Raw genomic sequence first — 23,426 nt, 5'->3', positions numbered from 1 at the left:
TGCACTTCTGCAAAGCAGTGTGTGCCAACAAAATGTGTTTTTCAGCTTCCCTGTCCATTTAAAGTGGTCAAGAAAATACTTTGTTCGGCTTATTTACACTTCACAGCTTATAGAACTTAAATATTGGTGTCTTCCTGTATACTATTAATATTTATTTCGACATTAATATAAAGTTCAAAGTTAATAAATATGCTTAGGTTAGATTTTTTAAATAACTGCAGCTTTATTTTGTAAATAACTGGAATATCTAACTGACTTACCAAGATTTCAGTTCATTAAATTAGATATTTTTCACTTACAGATAACAGCTAGGTAGAGTAAGGTAGCGCTAGGTAAGTAAATTTAATTTTAGCTTTAGCCAAGCTAGCTTTCATGCTATCTGTGCAACGTTAGCTAGCCAGAATGCTGTTACTGACATTTTGCTTTTAGCTCAATCAGTGTTCATTACATGCATAAAGCCTAATTTACAAAATAAATGTAATTGTAATCTGTTACAGATAAAATATGTAATTAAATTACATAAAAAAAGTAAAAAGTCTGTAAAATATTTTATTCATTCTGTTGCTTTGCATCTTTTTGTGAAGCAGAGATGTTGGCAGTCTATTTCCGGACATTTTTCAGCTTTGTTGCCCAGTTTAAAACATTTGTTAGTAAAGCAATCAAAAAGTAATTGAGTTTAATAAGTTACAAATACTTTAATAAGTTACATTTAACAGGGTAACCAGTAGTCTGTAACCTAATACATTTTAGGAGTAATCTTCCCATCACTGAGCTCAATTTAGTAGGCCCTGTTTAGAAATTGTAGCCTACATTTCTCCTCGTAAAACATATGTCAAAAAGTCAATTTGAGGTCATTACTCAGTTTTGATCAGATATGCAGTTGAGCCTTTGTAGAGTTAGATCAGGGGTCAGCAACCTTTGCTGTCAAAAGAGCCATTTTTGGCATGATTTTTTTAATTTATCTGGCGCAGCAATACATATTTGTGCTTTATGATAAAGGTAATACAACCAATTAGGTCTAAAATTGCCTATCAATATTACTAACAGTTCTAAATGAGCATTCATTAATATGTTTTAACACAAGATGGCGACTCTGCAGTGGCTATCTATCATTATTTTGTACTCAAATAGTGCAGCGTTGGCAGTGAAAGCAAAGAAATCTGTCCACTCACTATTAAGATATCTGTTTTCCTTTGAGACTTTTGCTGAAAAAGTATCTAGCCTAGCAAGTGGGACTCCACCGCTAACTAGCCACCGCTACATAGGAGAAGAGACCAGGTCAAAAATGTATGACATACACTTTAGTTGACGAAATGTTCTGTATAGGTTACACATTTTTACAACTGGAAAACGTAAGACTCACTTCAGGCCTACGGAAAAATAAAAACTTAAATTAAAGTGTTAGAAAATAACTGTTATTCATTTCCATATGATTTTTTTGTCGAAGCCACATATAGCCACTGGAGAGGGTCTGAAGAGCCGCAGGTTGCCTACCTCTGAGCTAGATAGATAGAGAGACACAGACAGACACACTGGGGCTGGTATGCGCTCCACTCAGTGCCTCTAAGCCTTACAGTGGACATTTGTTTTTAACAAGCATTAGTCAGCCTCCTGATAACTGCTCCTCTATTGTTAGAGATGGGCTGACACCCTCACAAATAGAAAGAAAGACAGACAGGCGGACGGACATCTTTCATTATCGCTGTCTCTCCTCACCCGGTCTCTGACATGCAACACTACAGAGCCAAACTCAGATTAGGAGCAAGGCGAGCGGTTTACTTTACTTTATTACTACTGTCTATAAACCATGAAGCCGAGTCACAGTTTGGAAACAGCTTGGTCTGAGATGGGGTCACTGTTATACTGGGGTACGTGCACCCACGTCACTTTTTACTCCTATAATAGTTCATAAAACTCTTCTGGACTACACTTAAAATAAACTACACATCACTGTCTATATCAAGACATGTAGTAGCCTACATCTTTTTTAGCCCTGATGATGAATATATATGTTTACAGCAGTCAATCAAGTTAATCACACAATGCTGTAAAAAGTGTCCAGGGTGTGTTTCAGGCTAACAAATTAGGACATTTTTCTTATTCATGCTCCTTGTATGTCTTTTTTCTCCAAAACATATTGCAGTGTTTCCCCCCCGAGCTTGTCTTTTGCTCTAATGGGATAAGGGAAGAGGCACTGTGGAATTTAGGACAGATAAGAGTCATCACACATCCATTAGTCAAAGAGTCTTATCGTCCTGACGTCAGCCAGCAAGAGTTGTGGTTGGTTACCCCGGTGAAACTATATCCTGTTTTTCCTGAAAATCCTGAGGTTAAGTTCAAAGAGTGGACAGCAGAGGTGTTTAAATATGTGATGTTTTCCTCTGCTTTGGTGTTGTCAAAATCTGTGGAAACACAACCTCTACGAGAGCTACTGAACAACATAGTCATCACTGAAACTAATTTAGAGCTGGAGTTCATAAAGTTTCTTGGAATAACAGTGAATCATTTGAATAGTTATGATCTTACATAACTTTATAGAGAGTACTACGGGGGAACAGGCATGAAGTACACTGGTAAGGAATCCAAGTTGAACCCAGTCCCAAGATAACACACACTGACATCTAGTGGATGTTTGTAGTTACTGCTTATAAAGAACCCACTTTTCTTTTTACGGACTCTCCAACTTCTTTTTCCTGTATTGCCAATTTGCATGATTGGAAAATAATGAATAATTAAGTACCCTATTTAAATGTATACGAGTAGATACACTTTTAATACCCAGTAATCTGACACTAAAAGATTTATATTGTGTGACAAAGTTCGTTACTTTTTATGTTGTATTTAATAGAATGAAGTTGTAAATTTAGTTAAGTGTGCAGTGCTAACATGATTATTCAGTGCACTTCCATTTAAATAAATCAGTCAGTTTGATAATTCATCAAGCAGATGTACCATTTAATGAAAACTGTGGTACTTGCTGTTTTTACGCCTCCGTGCCGACAACAGCCGTGACCAGAGGCATTATGTTATTGGGTTGAATGTCCATCTGTCCCATTTGTGAATATGGCAACGCGATATCTCAGTAGCGCCTCGAGGGAATCTCTTCAAACGTGGCACAATTGTTCCCTTGGACTCGAGGATGAACTGATTCTATTATGCAGGTCAAAGGTTGAGGTCACTGTGACCTTACAAAACACATTGTTGCTCAAGAATTCATACACTAATTATTTTATGTGTTTAACATACATAATAACAAAACAAAAGGGAATAGAAATATTTTTAAAAAGTGCACGTGAGGGTGTGGTAGAAACCTGCACAGGCTTATATGAGAACCATACCCAGAAGATACTGTATATAAGTGCTAAAATATAACAGTCAAATATGTCAATAAATTTTAAATACTAGAATTCAAAAAAACTTTCACCATATAAGTATACAGTTAAAATTTAAATATAAAGTAAGTGTTATACTAACAGCATGAACATGTCTAAGGGGCTATACTTTATTTATCATAGGAGGGTGGTGGCTGTTATTTGTTACTTTTTTACATCTTGACCCTTGGAAAAATGCATTATAAATAACCATATTTTTGTATATTCACACCAAATGTACATGAAGAGCTAACGATCAAACAGCACAGAGGGAGTCATCACAGCTTATTTCTTAAGCAGATGTAAATCCTCCTTAAACAGGGCATTGCTACACAAGCTGTATGTAAAAAATTTAATAAGCCCACACATCACACACGTGCACATTTGTTAAAAACTAAACATGCTTTTCAAACCCACTTAAACGATTTGGGATTCCAAGGGTATTTACAATAAATACAGCCAAAAAAAAAAAAAAAAAAACATAACTCCCTACCCAGTGCTTAAAAACATATTTGAAGTGCCTCACCCATTTTCCACCACCCCCTCCAGTCTCATAAATAACTAAGAGCAATTAATAGGATAAAATGATTAAGTGATGCCATTTCATATCCAAAAGGTCAAAGGTCAACTTCACTGTGACATCATAATGTTCTACAAAAACACACAAAATGGATGATCAGACTGTTATACTGACGCAGAAGAACAGGGTACAGGAACTTAAAGTGTGAATGTTGCCTTTTGCAAGCTGTATTTTGTCTTTGTTGCTGTTTTACCTTGTTTGCCTGTTTTGTTTTGTTTTGTTGTTGATTGCTAAATATGATGTGCTGTCAAGTGTCAAAAGGGTAGGTGTTATGAGCTGTAGCGTCAGCCTTCACCTTTTTTGGACTGCAGTTCAAAAATTATGATAAATTACTTTACTGTAATGTTTTGCACTGTACTATTTAAGTATCTGCTATTTTCTGTGAGAAGCTGTGACTTTATTCACATGAATTTTATAGATTAATACATGACCGAAATTCTAAATTCTAAATTCACACTGTTCAACGCCTTAATTCAGGAACAGAGGGGGAGACATTTCATCAGATACTGAGTTGGTGAATCTTGGGTGTCCACCTTAAACTGTGCTGACTGTATATGTTTTCTGTCCGCCGGGTTGAAGATGTGTATGAGGCATCTACAATCGACGCCTGTATTTGAAGCATTGTCCACTGTCATGGCTACATATAAGTCTGGACACACATGGATGTAAACTGTAACTTCAACTTGACTGGTTCGTGGAGGCATACAGTAAAAACCACGGGGTGGTCAATCCAGTTAAAGCTATATGTCACCGTAATTATAGAATTTTAGTGCAGTTTTTGGTAATTTGTTGTGGGCATTTGTCAAGGAGAAAGTGAGTCATGAATAGTTTAATTGATAATATAAACACTGTTGTATGTTTCCAGGGTTTGAGGATCATCTTCAATGATGCGTCCCGCCTGGTATTTCGGATGAGCGGGAGTGGCGGAGGGATGGGTGCCACCATCCGCATCTACGCCGAGAGCTTCGAGAGAGACCCTGAGAGACACAACAGAGAGACGCAGGTACAGAGGGAGTGTGATCTGTGTGTGAGATCAGTGTGTGTGAGTGAGAGACAGCATTTCTGTTTGTGTGCACATACAACACATGCACTAGTTTTTTCTGTGTAAGTGTCTAGGTGAGCTTTTTCTTTTACACTTGGTACGACCTAAAATCGCTCATCCAAAATGAGTCTTTTGATACACAGTCTTCCACCAGTTTAGTCACCATAAAACAGGTAACATCAAATCTTTATTGAGTTACAACAGACAGTAGCTGAACTAACGCTTATGATGACACTGTGTTCTCTTCAGATTCTTTATATTATATTCTGTAGAATAAAAGACACAATAGATGCAAATTTTACAGGCCATCCTTTAAGTGCTGGGATATATTCCGCATCCCTGTTAGTAAATATTTAAAAATACATGAATGAAAACTCCCACACAACCAATTATCTTGGCTGTTTAGTGCAGCTGGCATAATTTTGGCAAAACATTGCCTTCCATCATCACTTCTTTTGTATTCACTACCTAGGCGCCACTTGAGGTGTAATTTTGATCTGTGGTTCGTATTAAATTGAACAACAAGGAGAACACACAGCGACCATTGCAGCTCCTGGAGTGCTAATACAGTTCATGCTGTGATGGTGAAATGCCCCAACATGGTCATGTACCAGTGGTGTGTAATGCAGCTTCATGCGACACTGTTAAAGCCAATTGACCTGTAGACTTTGGAGTGATTTGAAACAGTAGCTTCTTGTGTGGTTATGGATGTTGGAATAGGTAGTGTACTTTAACCATACCTAAGGGTTGTAAAGCTGGAGCCATGATGGCTAGACACCCTCATTTAGGTTTGGCCATCTAACCCTGCGACTTCATCAAACAATGTGAGCGGAGATTAATGATCCTATTGTGTGTCATTGTTTCCTACAAGTCAGAGGACAAACAACTGTGTCTTCATCTTGCATAAAAATGCGACTTGGGAATCAGAGTTTGCATTTGAGCATTGCTACTTGATACAAGCAATTTCAGGTGCAAGAATTTAAAAACAAATGAGACAGCGTAATTGTAACGTATTTCATCATCTGTGCAATGATTTAAAATCAAAGTTATATCACAAATTCTAATTTTATATCCCCAGTTTCCCTCTGGAAAAGTGGATTCATTTATCAACTATGGACCACCTATTGATGAGTAATAAATGACAGGTTTTAGTTGCTATATTTGTGTCAGTTAAATTGTGAGATTTGGTTGTCGCTGTCCTTTTGTTTTCCCTGTCCCTGTTTTGTGACGGACTGAACCCTTGAACAATCTATCATTAATATTAGATCATAAATTCAGTACCTAATCGCTCTGCCCCTTACCCGACGCGCATAAATCATTAGACATGATTAGACAACATGTTATTAGGCGAGATTAAAAGTACTGAGAATACTTTTATATGCACCTCTCTCAGCCGAGCGGCAAAGCCGTGGGCTGTGTGTGTTCATGTTCAGCCAACAAGAATCCTTGAATCCTCACTGTCAATGCTTCACATAGTTTTACACTGTAGTTGTGTTTGTATGCTTACAGTATAGTAAGTAATGTGTGTGAGTGTGTGTGTTTTACTTCATCACCTGTGTGATGAAAGGTTAAAAATAAAACCATAACACAAACTCCTGAGTCAAGTCATATCATTCTTGAGCAACGTTAGTGACGTGTCGTGCATCTATTTGTTTTAAGAGATGTTCTAAATGTGTCAAGATATTTTGCTGCGTGTGGATAAGGTTGCACACAAGATAATTTCTTTATTACACCACAGTGTTCCTGCTGCATGGATTTTATGAATGAATCAGGTCTTGCACGTAACAAGACCATTTTTACAGACTAGGCTAATGCCTCTGTAGCAGGTATGTTGACACAGTTTATACAGGGCTTCTTTAACATAAGTCATCTGCATGTTTTCTTGCCCCAGACTCACATGGTATCTACCACATACGTGTTGTCTTGCACAAAAAAACGAGGTCGCTGTTTGCTAGAAGATGTACTTATTAACCAATGTAATTCAGTGTGTGAGCCTCAGTGTTAAAGGGACAGTCCACCCCGAAATCAGAAATACAAATTTTTCCTCTTACCTGTGGTGCTGTTTATCAATCTGGATTGTTTTGATGTGAGCTGCCAGGACTTAGAGATATCAACCAGATGTCTGCCTTCTCTTAGATATAATACAACTTGATGGCACTCGGCTTGTGGTGCTTAAAGCGCTACAAAAATACATTTGAAAAAAACTCAACAGCAATGTCTCCTTCCAGAAATCATGACCAGGTTACTTAAGAAAATCCACAGACTTTGTTGTGAGCAGTTTCATGTAGGAACTATTTTTGTTCATACCAAGACTACAACGGCCAACCCAACCTGTTCTTATTCCTAGGTCGTGGCTTTGTACATCTCTCAGCATCTCGCAGTGATGCACAGGACACCCTTTTGCGTATCTATTTGACACACAGCCAAAAAAACACTGTAACATGTGGTTAATGTTTTAAAATGGCCGCGTTAGGTTTAGGCAACAAAACTACTTGGTTAGGTTTAGAGAAAAGATCATGTTTTGGCTTAGAATAGATTTGTTTGTTACCTAATGTCAAGTGAGTGACATCACTGCATGACAATTGTACGTAAATTGCATAACTGTATGTTAAAACAACTTTAACTTTGGGTTTCACGTCAGACATGAACTGTGATCTCCAGGATAAAAGTCTGGTTTTCGACCCATCCACCTTTCCTCCCTCCCACCGTACACAGACTGTCTCACTCTTTATACCATGTCAGTTGCTCTCTGCTTTAACATTTGCTGACGGATTTATGTTGGAGTTACTTGAAAGCACAATGTGTCTCACAAAGACACCAAAGGCAGCTTTTGGCATTGATATCACACGCCGAGCAACATGTCAAAGTGTCGGTATTCGATGCCCTGAGAAAAGAATGGGCCAGCCAGCCATATCACTGTGCAGGAGGAAGTGTGCATTTTAACAGAGATGCACACAAGGCTTGTGGTCAAGACAACAAGAAGTGTAAACATTGATGGTGTCCAGCTACCTCAGTGGTGCTAAGTGAGCTAGCAGTAGATGAGCACTTCCGTCTGCGCAGTGATACGGTTGATTTGTGTAGTTCACTGGAAAGAAAATAGTTCCTACATGAAACAGCTCACAACAAGGTCTGTGGATTATTTCTGTAACTGGGCCATGATTTCTGTAAAGAGACACCAATGTTGAGTTTTTCAAATTTATATTGTGGTGCTTTGAGCACCCAAAGCTGAGTGCCATCTACTTTCATAATATTCAAGAGAAGGCAGACATTTCTACGACTGATATCTCCAACACTCTGGAACTCACACTCGAACAATCTAGATACAGGTACAGCTACAGCTCTACAGGTAAGAGGAAAACCATGTATTTTGAATTTTGGGGTGAACTGCCCCTTTATTATCAATGCTTTTATAGCCATAGGTCTCATAGTTATGTCATTCCTGAGCTGTACAAGGGATTCTTATAATATATAAATTTAACAAAAGTGTTTGAATGTGAGTTGTTTGATAGAAACTCTAAATCAAATAAAATTTAACTTAAGTATTTAAAAAGGTGGTTAAAGGTGCAATGTAACACAAACAATACATAGAAGCAGTACAAAAACACAAAAAGGTAAAAAAAAAAACGTAAAAGGACCACGACCGTAAAAAGTAGCTGTATATCGTAACTTTTGGGTGCTGTGTCCCAAAAGTTCTCCCTCCTTAGCTACCTATTTTCTCTTCTCGATTCGAAACATCAGCAGTCGAATTATCACTGTTTGAAATATTTTGTGATGTGTCCCTTCCTGCAGGTGGTGCTGGGTCCTCTCATCGCCATCGCCCTGAAGCTCTCCAACATCCATGAGAGGACAGGGCGCCGCGGCCCCAACGTCATCACATGAGCAACCAGGAGAACACACACTCACATGCACGCACACACATGCATCTAACTGCTCACACAGACAAAATACCTTCAAAATACATTTTCCTGTACTTATCTGCCTTTTTTTTTTAAATCCCTCTGTAGCTTTAATTTTTCTTTGAATGATGACTAAACTGAAGGTGCTTATCTCTGATAAAGAAAGCACCAATGTTCTCTAAGTTGTTTATTGACCACTATCATGTGTCGGCTATCGAAAACATAGAATATTCAGTGTCTAAACCAGGGAGGCTATTTAATTATTGCCATGAATAAGTAGTGAAAAATATGTAAACATATAATGAATGTGCAGACTGACTGTTAATGTTTGTGGCTTGCAGTTATCAAGACGCATGGACTAAGGGAGCCTGAGATCATTTTTTTAATTCACCATGCTGTTTTTGTACAACAGTGCAGTATACACAGCTTGTACCCGTCCTCTCATATATGTCTTTATCAGCCACTTCAGTGTAAAATAAAACAGGTGTTACATCACAGCTGATATATCAGTAAACTGCAGATAGTCGATGTTTGATACGAAATTACTGTTAAAGCATAACTTGCTTATGAAGTAGTGGAAAGTTGTCTGATTCATGTTTACTACCTAAGGACAGGGTATTAAAAATGTAAAATAACAAAACAACCCACAGGTAATGAGAAAGAAAAAACGTATTTTAGATTTGTTTGCTAATCTGGCTTTTTCTTTAATTTGTCAGTTTAGGCCTTTGGGAATGCCGTATAACCACATTTGAATATATTATTTTTTCTTCTCTTTTTTTTTTAATCCAAATAAACTTTTTTTTGTGTGTAGCACTCGCCTTTTTTTAATTGAAACGGACAGGCCTAATGGGGACAAATAAAAATACATCAGTGTGAGATATGTTGCCCTTAGGCATTTTTGGATTTTAATTAAACATATTCTTCATAATTAAGAGCACCATGTTGTGCTGATACTATATATCATGCCGTGATTGAACATCCTTGAGGAAAAGCAGGCTTTTGTTTGTCGAGCACAGCACCTGCCTTTGAACCGAGTGTGAAATGTGTTAGAGCTGTTGTGTTGAGATAAGAAATGAAGAGGGTTGATCTTTATACGGCCTGAATGAGACGCAGAGAGCAGGAACTCATAAACACGCTGATTGCCGTCATTATGAGTTGAGGATATGCCAGTGGATATCCGCAAGGATGTGTTCACTCAGTCAGCCAGACATTACCTGTCAGCCATTACAGGTTATTGCCCCATCCAACTGTTTTATAATGTCAGGGGTTATTTCTGAGGTTGGATGAGGATCAATGCCAGTTTATCACCTTTGAATGTGTTCCCGTGAACACGGTTTCAACGGCAACTGTTGGTGTGTCAGAGACAAGTGTCAAATAGGTTGGGGCATGATTAGATGGATACATTCCTCTAAAGTAATTGGTAATTAAAATAGCACCAGCATCCACTCTTTTCATTTATTACACGCATCGATATGAACAAGCTGCACAGTTTGTAGAATATTGTTGCTCCACCAGTATCTTTACTGTGGTGAACTTTTCAACTGAGCTGTCAGGTGTGCTCGACAGAGTACTCCTAATCTATTTAAATGCTTTGTTAGGACAGTAAACGTGCACCATCACACAGTAAGCATGTATAAATTCAGCACGGACTGAAAAGACTTGTTTGCCTCGCGACTTTCTCGGTAGACTTTCATATATGTGCACACTCATTTGACAAAGTCCGTCTTGCAATCATTAGCTCACATCACAAGACTTGTACATGTTATCTGTCCCCGACGTATAAACAGAGTTTGTAAAGAAAGTCTTCATGTTTTCTGCTCCAGGCACATGAAATAGTTTACAGAAGGGATTTTAATTGATGAGTCCTAATTTTAGTCCTGTTTTAGTATTGTGTCATCCATTATCTGATTTTGTATCATTTTGCAGATGCATCTGAAACTTTTTATGCTGCTGTTTTGGCCAAGTCTTCCTTGCAAAAGAGGCTAACCCTAATAAACCAAAAGAAATCTACCTTACAGGATGTTCTATCCATGCATTATCTGTAACTGCTTATCCTATCTAGGGTCACAAGGGGGCTGGAGCCTATCACAGCTGACATGGTTTGAGAGGCAGGGTAAACCTGTATAGGTCACCATGCTATCACAGGGCTTACAAAGAGAGTTAGACAAACATTCACTCTTACATTCACACCTACGGGCAATTTAAGGTCACCAGTTAACCTAACCTGCATGTCACTGGACTGTGGGAGGAAGCCGTAGAACCCAAAAAAATCACACTGACATGGGTAGAACATGCAAACTGCACACAGAGGGGCCCCAGCCTCTTGAGGTTAGGCAACAGCTCCAACCACTGCACCGCCATGCTGCCGGGATGTTGTGGTGGCCACTATCAGTCTAAGATGTTGTCTATGTAATGCATATATCACCGGCTCAGTCAGTTCAAGTCCGTTTTTCGCCTTTATTATTATTTAGGACGGCCGAACTGTGAAATGGGGAGACGACCTGCAGCAAAGCGCTGGAATCAAACCTGTGGCCGCTGCAGCAAGGATGTTGCCTTTGTATATAGGATGCCTGTTCCACCCAGTAAGCCACCAGGCTTCCCTGGAAACATTTGTTGCATGTTGTCTTCCTTTTACTTCTCTTATTTTCAACTTATTGATTTTGTGTTATTCAGTTTCACTATTGTTGCAGCAAACATAGATGTAGATTTTGGGGGGGGGGGGCACAGGTGACACATCTCTTTTAATATTTAGCACATGTGCATTTGTCCCTGCCAATAAAAACATGTAAGTAGCAGAGGACTTTTATTCTCACAAAATTAAGATAAAGGCACAAATTGGTGCTAAAAAATCACTATAATGCAGGAAATTCAGTGTTTGATGCTCCAGATTTTTTTGGCAGCAGCTATCTGGATCCTCTGTTTCATATGTGTCACCCTGAATGTTGAAATGAAACCTACACCCTTAAGAGAGCTTATTTTCAAGTAGGATCAGACCATAAATACAGCCAACTGCTGCCTGGTAAGAAGATTTGCTTTTAAAGACTTATTTATGACCAATTATTATTCTAAAATCTCTTGAGGCTTGTGAAAAGAACTTAATACAGTAATGCAGAGACTATGTAAGTCAACCAAAGGCTGGCTATATATTGAGAAAGACACATTTTTGAACACAAACACTACAGTATAACGACACAACACAGCTTAAGTTACTTTATATTTTTATTCGAGAACACAAATCACCCTGGAACAAGGGCAGCATCATTCACTCCTATACAAACAGTTGTTATTACATGTGCAATATTTTTGTAGCATACAAATTGGAGCTGCAGTGCAGGTATTCGTAAGTGCTGTTTGTCAATACAGACGTTCAGGAATCCGACTGGATTAATACTGCCCTCGGTTATTTGTCACACCACTAAGCAGCAACTCAAACGTGCAGCTCATCCAAAAACTATCTGAGCAACATCAACACAAAACCACAGTTTAAACCTCTTTAAAGATCTCTACGCTGAGACAGGCCTTGTCACAAAGGGTCAGCACAGACATGAGCGTTCACAGGTTGAGCACTGGGTGTAGATCGATGGCACACATGTCAGCACATCTCTGTGGTCCATCATCTGGTAGCCGAGATATGCAGCCACCCTCAGAGGCACCTCCTATTCTTCTGGAATGTTCTCGTTGAGCTCAGTCTCTGAGCCAGAGAGGCAAAAGAAGTCTTTCAGTCTTTCAGTGTCCGGAGAGGGCATCCCTCCGCTCCTTATGCATCCACCTCTCCCTGCTGAATACGCTCCACCACACTGTACCGAGGAGGCTGCTCCCAGCTCCACGTGCAGTCTGGAGCATCCGAGCTGTCCTGGCTGTACAGAGGAGGAGCGAGGCTCATCACCACATTTACACCATCGACCACTACAACAAACTCAGGTGTTGTATCAGAATCTGGCTCCTGGCTGCCCTGGGACTCCTCGTACGATGGGGGGTAACACCTTGGTCTTCAGAGGAAAAGACACACAATACATTAGAGATAGTAGTTTAGTTTTATAGTTGATTTTACAGGGATGATGCTCATTGATCAACAGATAAAGAATTTGTAAATGACACAGAGATGGCCTAGAAGGGTAATTTTAATTTGCTGTCCCTGGTCAGATGTTAGAAATAGAATAATAGTTGGATTTTTGATGCCAAAAAAGCAAACATTTTTCTGTAGTGCACAAAACAACCATTGATCAGGAGAAGAAGAGCAACTTTGCTGGATTACTTTGATCATTTTTTCAATAGTTGTAGCAACTATTTTTCAACAGTAACTCAACTACATAGTAAGGAATTCCCTAAATGTTTCCTTTTTACGAAACCAGGTAATTTCTGAAACATTTTAGATTTTTTGACACATATTCTTTTCCCTGTAAAGCTCAATTCTTTGCAATTCAGTGTTTCAATACATTTCAATTGTCAGGTTTTTTTTTTTTCTATTATTAGGATTTCTCTTTTCTAAAGGCATCTGTGGTCACAGGTGGTCTTACCGTTCTATAGTGTACACCTGGATGTGCTGCTCATGCCCTCCTCTCTGGTACATTTTGCTCTTCATGCTGTGACAGATGGTCCAGAAGACGCCGATGAGAACCGCCAGAATGCCGAACACGATCATAATGTAGGCGCAGATCACCCTCAAAGTGAATCTGTGCTCTATCTCTAGGGACACCAGGTAGGCTCCGATGCAGGTCAACGCAAATCCCAAACCAGGGAGCACGATGCGGGCCAGAGACCACAGCTGCTTTTTCAAATTCAGCATCATTTTGACTCACTTGTTGATTCTTTATTGGAGGTTTCAAGGTTTCTTCTTTTTCCTGTACACTGATGGACAGAGTCACTGGTGTCAGGCAGGAGGTGTTTAAGGATTCTTGTGGTTGGATCTTTGTACCAATTTAACACTTGCCTAAGCACAAATAAAGCCTCTTACTAAGTTTAAGTACCAGCAAGTGTGGCTGCAGTTGAAGGAGTGCGAGTCTGTGAAAGTTTCTTTGCTTTTTCATTCATAAGGGGAGGCGGGAGCGATGTTCCTGCCTCCTTGGTTGTATATTAACACAGTATTAATCTGGGGCCAGAGAGAGAGAGAGAGAGAGAGAGAGAGGGGGCTGGTAGCGAGGCACAGACAGATGGTTGATTAAGCAATAAGCCCTCATAATAGAGAAGTGCGGGCTCCAGGTCTCAACATATTGTTTGGATTGTCTGGAAATGCTCTTATTGTGATTCTAGATTTGTGAATTAATTTGGCATTGACAGAGTTTCTACTCTCTGTAGAGTCAGCAATAGAAAACAGCAGGTGCCCTACTTGGTGGTAGATAAAGCCGTGCAGGTTATGGCCTAATACTACATACATAACACACTCACTTACTCAAAGGGAAAGATACTGTCACTCTGAATGTGCTACTGATGGATGTTTTGTGCAGAATACATATCGCCATATACATACAAGACTACTACAATCATGAACTATTATAAGTATAATCCTAAAAATAAAGGCAGTCTACTTTAACAGCAGTGCTACAACCTTTTTTTTTTTTTAACCAAATCAAAGGGTCTGTATGTGACATTCAGAGCAAACAACTATTTGCTATGTAAAGATAATGGCGTCCTGAGCAGAGAATGAAGTCACACTCCCTCACAACTTCTCTGTTCTTTGTTTTGGTAGCCGGCCCGGCCACACGTGCATGAGAGTCAATATGTGTATCCCACTGGCTTAGTAATTGCCACCACTCTGTTCTGTGCTCATACAGCAGTTACCACTCATATCGCCGTCCCGACTCACGATGGCACAGAAGAGTCATCATGGAAGCATTGCGCCCACCTACATTAACACGTTTAGCTCTGTCAGCACTGTTGCAATTGTCAGCACTGTTCGAGCTGTTTTGGCCACTGACTCAGCCGCCTCCATGCTGACAACTGTATGCAGAAAATCCTGGCTCCAACTTTGACTCACAGATATGCTCTTGATGTATATATATACAGCACCTGAACCTTTTGTGTTTTGAAAAGGTTTAAAATCATCTGTAGTCTTATGTTGAACAACAATGAGGTCTGAATTTCAAGTCTTGTAGGACAAAAATACGTACATAAATCAACACACACACAGTCATGCGATATCTGTTGTTTGTTGTGATCATCTAATAAATAAATCCTTTGCACATATACTGCCTTTCTTCTATGCCATGACAGTGTTTTAAATTAAAATAAATATTATACAAGGCTGATCAAAAAACTTGTGCAATTAAGTTTAGCAGCCAACTATATTTAACCCTGCACCATTGCCCAAGTTTTCCCACTGTCAACCAGTGCCTACATGTACTGTAACTGATACTAAAAGGAGATTTATGATGCTGCAAACAGGAAGGAAATCATTTATATTAAAGTCATTAAATTATCTTGATAGATTCCAGATCTTTTCCATTGTTCAGACCAACTCCATTACCAGTTTGTGGCACTATAAGAAGCAACATAATAATATACTTATTATTAAACCTGCACACACTGGACTTATTACAAGAAAAGAACAAGCAATAATGTCTTAATAGATTGCAAGGAAGTGGTGTCTCCATGTCCATTTAAAGGAATCTCATTTTTAATTTGATGTTGATGTGTAACTCAGTCACTACCAGCTGCACGGGAGGCACTGCGCTTTCACTGTGAGACAGTCTGTTCTGATCAAATGTTACAGCATTGCACAACACTTTTCTTTGACGCAGCACAGCGGAGAAGTCATAAGGTCATTTTTCCATAAACCTGTTTTCGTGAACCAGGAAATTGCTTCACACGTCTACAGCATGATAGTGCACAAACATGTTTTATTTTAGTTCAGGGTTGTTGTTGTTTTTTATATTATATGTATTTATTTTTTTGGAGAAAAAAAAGAACTGTAATCCTAAAGGAAAGTCTAAATATACAAATTCTCATGAACAACATAAATATGCATTATTAAATGTTTACATGTCAGAAAACACTTATATTGTCTTAATTTACTCAAAATTAAACTTTACTTTAGTAAACTTTATAATTTGAAATGAAAAAGATTTCAATCAGTCATGTTAGTGTGTGTATTTATTGCTAAAATGTATTTTAGAAGATGGATTTACATATAGTGGTATTAATTTACAGGGTTAAATTAAGGACTTGCTCTTAACTGGCTGTATATTTATTTATGTAATTTTATGTACATAGTTTTTTTTCTTTTTTCCCACATCTATACTTATGCAAATTCTATCCACTGAATAATAACATTAAATATTCTGTATGTACTCTGGCCTCGGCACTTATAACAAGCTGTAATGTTTATACTCAGGAGCTCAAAACATAAAGTCTTACATTTTCTGTTGAAGGCATCTGTTGATCTTTTCTGTATCCACAGTGAGGGTTTTGCATACTTTCATAAGTACATGGATCGGATGTTTTTGGTTTCAGTGTGACGCAATAGCTCTCTGTGCTGCGCAGGTTTGTTCAGGTGCTTTGGTTTTATATCAGACAGGAACATATCAGACAAATCATACATTTTCACAGCTGCACTGTTTGTAGATTGCTCTGCACAAACATTTGAAGCTTTGCAGAGGTGGATACCGGATGATGGAGCAATCCCTAAACAAGTAAAGGTAAAAAATGTAAGGTAAGATTTTATCCTGCTACATGGCGTGTTACTTCATTTCCCCTTTCTGTTACCCTTTACCTACAGTTTGTGCACCTCACTCTTTGTATATAGGTCAGCGTCATCACACTCATAATTTAATGACGTTTCATTATGAGCATATCTTATGAATGAAAATCTATCCACGCCCCCTCAGCGCTTGTTGTGAATGCAGCACAGTCATCAGAGCTCTTATTGGCACTCTGAGAGTGTAATGGTTTTATGAACCTTATCAGCCTTATCAGTGTGGAGTTAATCCTCTGAGCTCAGCTTGGGTAGTATCTAGATATTGCACCACAGCGATGCTTTTCGACAGGTTAACACACCCCTGTGTCTGATGCCCACGTGAGATAGCGGATTGGCTTCTTAATTGGTGGGAATTACCAAGTAATGAGTGTTAATAGTGGCACTTATAATTGTTAAGTAGATTATAAATCTTTGTGGCTGCGCATTCAGCAGTCTGGCGTAATATGTAATGTCCTCTGAGACTGTGAATTGTGGCACTTCCAACTTCATCTGGACTGATAGGACGAATGAGATGACCTGAACGAGCAAATAAAACAGGGGAATGACGTCGGGACGTGCTGCATATAGCGGAAAGTCAGCACATAATCAGAGGCAAGTGTTCACCTGTGTCATGGTGTAATTGTCATCTGGGACTGCGTGATTGCTCATGGGGATTTCAGTGTCTGTGTCATTATAACAGATCCACTGTAGGTGAGAAATCCTATTTCAAAGTGTTTTCCCACCATTTCTCCAGAGGCTTGTTTTATTTGTGTAAAATTACTGTATGTATATGTGTTTCCAAGCCTTTGGTGGCCACAGCGGAGAAAGCTCTTGGTGGTCTGATATGCACCTGTTTGCACTCTGCTGAAAAGTGGCAGAAAAAAACAATCATAACTGGACACTGCAGCCTCATCATGAGTGTCTCTGTCATTAACAGATTAGTTGATGTTATCTCTGGTATTATAAGAGCTTTACAGCTGCTCCACACAGTAGCTGGAAGATTACAGCGACCTGTTTTTACACATTCAGTTGTCTCTGCGACTTTAATAAAAGAGTCAGTTGCCCCAAATTACAAGAAAACATGTATTAAAATACCCAAATTTGTCACCATAACCGCAGCTGGAAGTTTCATGACCTCTTGTTAAAAAATATCTGCGCTGGTCTTGAACATTCGTCTGCTGCTTGGCTGCTGTCTCACTTAGGTGTCACACCATCCACCATCTCCTCCTCCTTCTGATTAGACAGTCAGTTTATATACATGTAATCTGAGTTACTTCACTTTAGACAAGATAATACGATACTGAGATGTACAAATGAAACATATCCATGGTTTGGAGAAGCTTACAATGCCAATATTTTCCTCTGGTGACTGGGCTGTACAATTAATACAGTACCTTTGTTGAAAATATTTTCCCTGGCTCTGTCTTCTCTCATTTTCTTTCCACTTTCAACTGTTCACCTGGTAATAAAGAATGATAAAGAAATAATAATTCATTAGGACTCATGCCTGATATCCAGCTTTACTGAGGTAATGTAGTTTGTGAATCTCACAGCACTGAAAAACACCATTTAATGAATACATTCCAGAAACATCCAGAAACAGTGTCATCTTTACTCCGGATATTCCACAAAACACAGCTGTTCCACTGTCCCTGATAGTGTTCCTCTAATTTGGTTGAACTGACACTAGAAAGGAGGAAGTGTTCAGATTAACTTAAATGAAAGAAGCAGTACTCCAATGTAAAGACTCCTTATTATGTAAGTAAAATGCCTGCACTGGATATCGTTTGAGTCAAAGTAGAGTACAGTATATAGCCACATACAAAGTGGAATGATGAATCAACTTCAACAAGATGACTGGTAATGCATTGAGGAGAAGTTTTGTGGGGCAGGCAGCACTACATTAGATTAGAAAGCTTTATTAATTCCCAATGGGGAAACTCATTTGCTGCCAGATGCAACTCATATAACAAACAATAACAAACAATACACATAGTACATTCGTAGTACACAACGAATACATATGCACGATACAACAAATAAATAACACCATAAAAAGCCACTTGACACATAATCAACATCTGTTTGATAAAAAAATCGGACCACTGCATGATGAAGCAATTGGAAAAGTGAACTTAGTTTAATTCTATCACTGCAGGCGTTTTTGCACATGTAAACAACTAATATTGTATAGACACTCACCAGCCACTTTATTAGGTACACCTGTTAAGGGACATAGCTAATCAGGCAATCACGTGGCAGCAACTCAAATGCATTAAGCATGTAGACATGGTCAAGATGACCTGCTGAAGTTCAAACTGAGCATCAGAATGAGGAAGAAAGGTGATTTAAGTGACTTTGAACGTGCCATGGTTGTTGGTGCCAGACGGACTGGTCTGAGTATTTCACAAACTGCTGATCTACTGGGATTTCCACACACATCCATCTCTAGGGTTTACAGAGGATGGTCTGAAAAAGAGAAAATATCTAGTGAGCAGCAGTTCTCTGGGTGAAAATGTCTTGTTGATGCCAGAGGTCAGAGGAGAATGGCCAGACTGGTTCAAGATGATAGAAAGGCAACAGTAACTCAAATAACCACTGGTAACAACCAAGGCCTGCAGAAGACCATCTCTGAATGAACAACACATCGAACCTTGAAGCAGATGGGCTACAGCAGCAGAAGACCACACCAGGTGCCACTCCTGTCAGCTAACAACAGGAAACTGAGGCTACAATTCACACAGGCTCACCAAAACTGGACAATAGAAGATTGGAAAAACGTTGCCTGGTCTGATGAGTCTGGATTTCTGCTGCCACATTCAGATGGTAGGGTCAGAATTTGGTGTAAACAACATGAAAGCATGGATCCATCCTGCCTTGTATCAACGGTTCAGGCTGCTGGTGGTGGTGTAATGGTGTGGGGGATATTTTCTTGGCACACTTTGGGCCCCTTAGTACCAACTGAGCATGGTTTAAACACCACAGCCTACCTGAGTATTGTTGCTGACCGTGTCCATCCCTTTATGACCACAGTGTACCCATCTTCTGATGGCTACTTCCAGCAGGATAACGCACCATGTCACAAAACTCAAATCATCTCAATCTGGTTTCTTGAACATGACAATGAGTTCACTGTACTCCAATGGCCTCCACAGTCACCAGATCTCCATCCAATAGAGCACCTTTGGGATGTGGTGGAACGGGAGATTCATATCATGAATGTGCAACTGACAAATCTGCAGCAACTGTGTGATGCTATCATGTCAATATGTACCAAAATCTCTGAGGAATGTTTCCAGGACCTTTTTGAATCTATGTCACGAAGAATTAAAGCAGATCTGAAGGCAAAAGGGGGTAGGCAAGGTGTACCTAATAAAGTGGCCGGTGAGTGTAATACCCAAGCAGTCTGTAAACCTCTGAATGAAGCTCTCCCTTGCCCTCACATACACACACATACACACAAACACACACACACCTTCTTATAGACCTCATTATTGAGTGATAATTATAGACAGAGCAGGACAGAGAGCCATTAGTTGTGAGGGAAGGAGTGAAGGGACAGTTATTAATCAGCTGGACTCTGATGAGGAGCTGTCATCCCCTCTGCCATTAATACACATCACGGTCAGACTGCACACTCAGCAGTACACAAGTTCACTCTTTATAGGGTCCCTAAATCTTGACAGAGGACACACAGTTCGAAGGATATCAATTACATGATTGTTTAGATGATCGTGAAGTGTAAACATGGTTCAGTTTATGGATATACAGTAATTGCTTGCAGTACCATGAGAGGTACAGTGGGGGCGATGTTGCATTATTTTCTTCCACCAGTGCCAGTGGCTATGAGCAAAAGCCCTGCAGCAGTGCTCGGTTTAAAACTATTTAATTGGGGAATAATTGAGATATATATATAAGGAAAATACTAACTTTATTCTACCACAGCAGCTTCAGTGAGTGCATGATGTGGAGTAAAACTATCTCTGGGTCCTTCAGTCACATATGCAACTTTAATGTGATCCATTTGGAGGCAGGGTGAAGGTTCCAGCCTGCCTGGTTTCGATAACCACGATGCTCTATTTCACAGGGGATTGTGGTTTAGATTTTTCCCCATTTTGTCACAGATTATAAATCTCTGCCGCTCCAAGTGTCGGATAACATCTTTATAGAATAAAAACCATTCATTTATGCACAAGCCATGGTGTCATTTTATCATTTTGGAGATGCAATGAAAGATAAAAGAGATATCTCAAATGTGAGCCGTGTATGTTGAAAGGGAAAGGGGGTCTTAAAACTTCACAAAGAACAGAAAGGAGAAGTGAGGGAGGGCTTTAAAGTTTTCAAACTTTCACTCCCACTCATTCTCTGTCTCTTCTCCTAAGTGGCTCTCTTACCTCTCTTTCCATGTCCACCCTCTGGTGTTACATGTGCTCTTGCCTGTAGAGTTTCACTGCTCTTCCCTGTAGTAGCTGTATAAACCCTCGCAGTTGTCTGGACTAGCTGAGGCAGGAGGGGATCAATGAGGAGATCGATAGGGTCCCTGGGAGTCCTAATAGCCCTGTTACTGCTCCCTGACTCCCTGCCTGGCTGCCTGATATAGCAGCACACTGGGGGGGGAGCAGCGTGTGTGTCTGTATGTGTGTGTCTCGTCCAAATCGTGGCTACAACCCTCCCGCTGAGTCTGTACTTACACTCTGGTCATGATACAGCACAACAAGTTCTGTAATTGTGCCCATCGATGGAGCTGATGGCTGAGGATGATCTGTATACGTGGCCTTCTACTGTGTTAACTTTCAGTCTTCATGTCATGTTCCCTAAGAGTAAAGAAAAGTTGACAGTACTTTACTTAAAGGGGCATGACAATGGTTTTATCAGCTCCATGTCCTGAGCCCAGTTCAAAAAAATGTATCTGAATCAGAATGAAATCCCATGTTTTGGTATCCACCATCAGCTGATCCATCTTACCTTACCTTTCAAGGTTATCAAATCTAAATAACCAGTGCTCTAAATGGGCAATGTGCCCTCATACAGTGGTTCATATGGTCTCTAACAAGGTGGCAAATGACGTTACATACTTAACGTGAAGTTATATAGGTTAGGTTTAGGCAAATAAAGTTAAGTAGGTTAGGTTTATGATAAGAAACAGGGTGACAATGCACCTTAAAATAACTCAAAGTTTACTTGGTTTCACTCCGTTCCGAACACTGGTCTCCTGGGGGGGGAAGTCCTGTGTTTGTTTGACTCATTCAACACCTCAACCTTCCTCTCCATGCAGACTTTTGCTCTCCATACTACTTCCTTCTTTACTCCTGACTGGCTCGTGATTATGTGGGTTATTTACAAATTAAGGTGCTTACTTTTCATGGCCATACGTACAAACAGTGCATGAGAACATCCTGAAATGGGACTACAAACACAATGTGCTTGCTTTGTGTGTTTTTATTTATAGAGACAGAAAACTGCACAGGGGTAAGCAGTTGTTAGAAACTACCTTTACATGTTTAATTGTAATTAATGTAAAGTGATAAATGAAAGTTAATATTAATTCATTTTAGTTTGACTATTTGGGGGAATATTATATCCTCCTGAGACCTGAACTTTTGTTTGGTGTGCATTTTCAATTTCTCCTTACTATTTGGGATCAATAGGACCTGATAAGTATAACAAACTAAAAATTGTTAAAGATAATAAAATCCCATTATCCTCAAATGAGACGACTATGAAGTCCCAATGTCCTTCAATGAGCTGATAAAAAATTCCCAATGTCTGCAAACGAGTACTTTCTAATTAATAGTGTTTAAGCTTGTGGCTGTTGCCAAAATTGGTGTGTGTCATATAAAACTGCAAACATTTTTGATCACAAATAAACACGTTTCAACCATAAAATGTTGATCAGGTTGTGTAACTTGTCCACTTTTGTGTCAGGGTCGGCTGCAGACTGACTTGGCTGAGATGGTTGCCATCTTGTTTTTACATGGATTAGTGTATTGTGCTCTTACAACCATTACATGGCACAAAAAAATGTCCACGAACGAGGACAGCAGGTCTAAATTCAGAGGAATGAAGTATAAGGTCAAGTAAACCCAAAATGTGATCAGGGTCTCAGGAGGATATAGGGACAAAATTCTTTCTTTCTTTATTTACATTTTACTTTGCTGAACTGAAAAGCCTAATATCTGCTTTATCACTGTATCAGTTAAACAAGTCAGGATGAGAAAATAAATTTATTTGACCGGTTTACAAGTTTTATTGCATTTTGTTCCTGAAATCCACCCTGAATGCACCCTTTTGTTGGGATGAGGATAATTCCAATAATCCTAAAAGTTTTGACCAACACACACTGAAGGTTTAATCCAGATCAAAATTAGAACTGGATTACATGATTTAATGCGATTTGAACTTCCTTTTTCTCTTCTGAGCAACACATTTTCAAGATTTGATCCAATCCGATAGCTGAAATCTGATCACACTCATTATGAACAACTGGGCCCTGGGAAGAAAGTTCACACAAGTAGCGTTCCCTATATGTACTGGGGCACAAAATAAAGGTGTGTAAGTCAAGGTGGTGGATGGGTGTGTAGCACTTCTGATGTTCATACAGAACACTGACCTTTACCCTTTCATTAACCACAGCCTTTTCCTTGTTGCCATGTGCAAGTATTGTAGAATGCATGACTTTTTAAAATGGTGGTGTTGGATGTAAATAAAAAAAATATTGTCAGTGCTTTGCCTGTGAAAACAGCTGCAGTCTATAATGTCCTCTGTGGCTCCGGAGGGGCCCCAGTGTCTGAAGTCTGAGAAGAAGCGCCTGATGATGGTTGCTGCACAAACTGGAGGCGTGGAGTCTCAAAGACATGGGTGTTTA

General features: G+C 39.4%; 2 protein-coding genes across 2 annotated transcripts in view; one reads left to right on the top strand and one right to left on the bottom strand.

The window, feature by feature from the left end:
• The window catches only part of pgm5 (phosphoglucomutase 5), a 43,014-nt gene extending 32,124 nt beyond the window's left edge, over positions 1 to 10,890 (top strand). The window contains exons 10-11 of the mRNA XM_050052084.1: positions 4,817 to 4,954; positions 8,783 to 10,890. Coding sequence (XP_049908041.1) covers positions 4,817 to 4,954; positions 8,783 to 8,872 — 228 coding nt within the window. The 3' untranslated portion in view covers positions 8,873 to 10,890. The remainder of the gene's footprint in view (positions 1 to 4,816; positions 4,955 to 8,782) is intronic.
• Positions 10,891 to 12,119: 1,229 nt separating this feature from the next.
• On the bottom strand, positions 12,120 to 13,867 carry LOC126394601 (transmembrane protein 252-like). The gene is made up of 2 exons (XM_050051524.1): positions 13,407 to 13,867; positions 12,120 to 12,878 (listed from the first exon to the last, which is right to left on the bottom strand). The coding sequence occupies exons 1-2, from the start codon at positions 13,676 to 13,678 to the stop codon at positions 12,647 to 12,649; spliced, it is 504 nt and encodes a 167-aa protein (XP_049907481.1). The 5' UTR covers positions 13,679 to 13,867; the 3' UTR covers positions 12,120 to 12,646.
• Positions 13,868 to 23,426: the final 9,559 nt, after the last annotated feature.

Source organism: Epinephelus moara, chromosome 8 (assembly GCF_006386435.1).
Source record: "Epinephelus moara isolate mb chromosome 8, YSFRI_EMoa_1.0, whole genome shotgun sequence".
Lineage (NCBI taxonomy): Eukaryota > Metazoa > Chordata > Actinopteri > Perciformes > Serranidae > Epinephelus > Epinephelus moara.
This window is presented reverse-complemented; position numbering and strand designations above follow the sequence as displayed.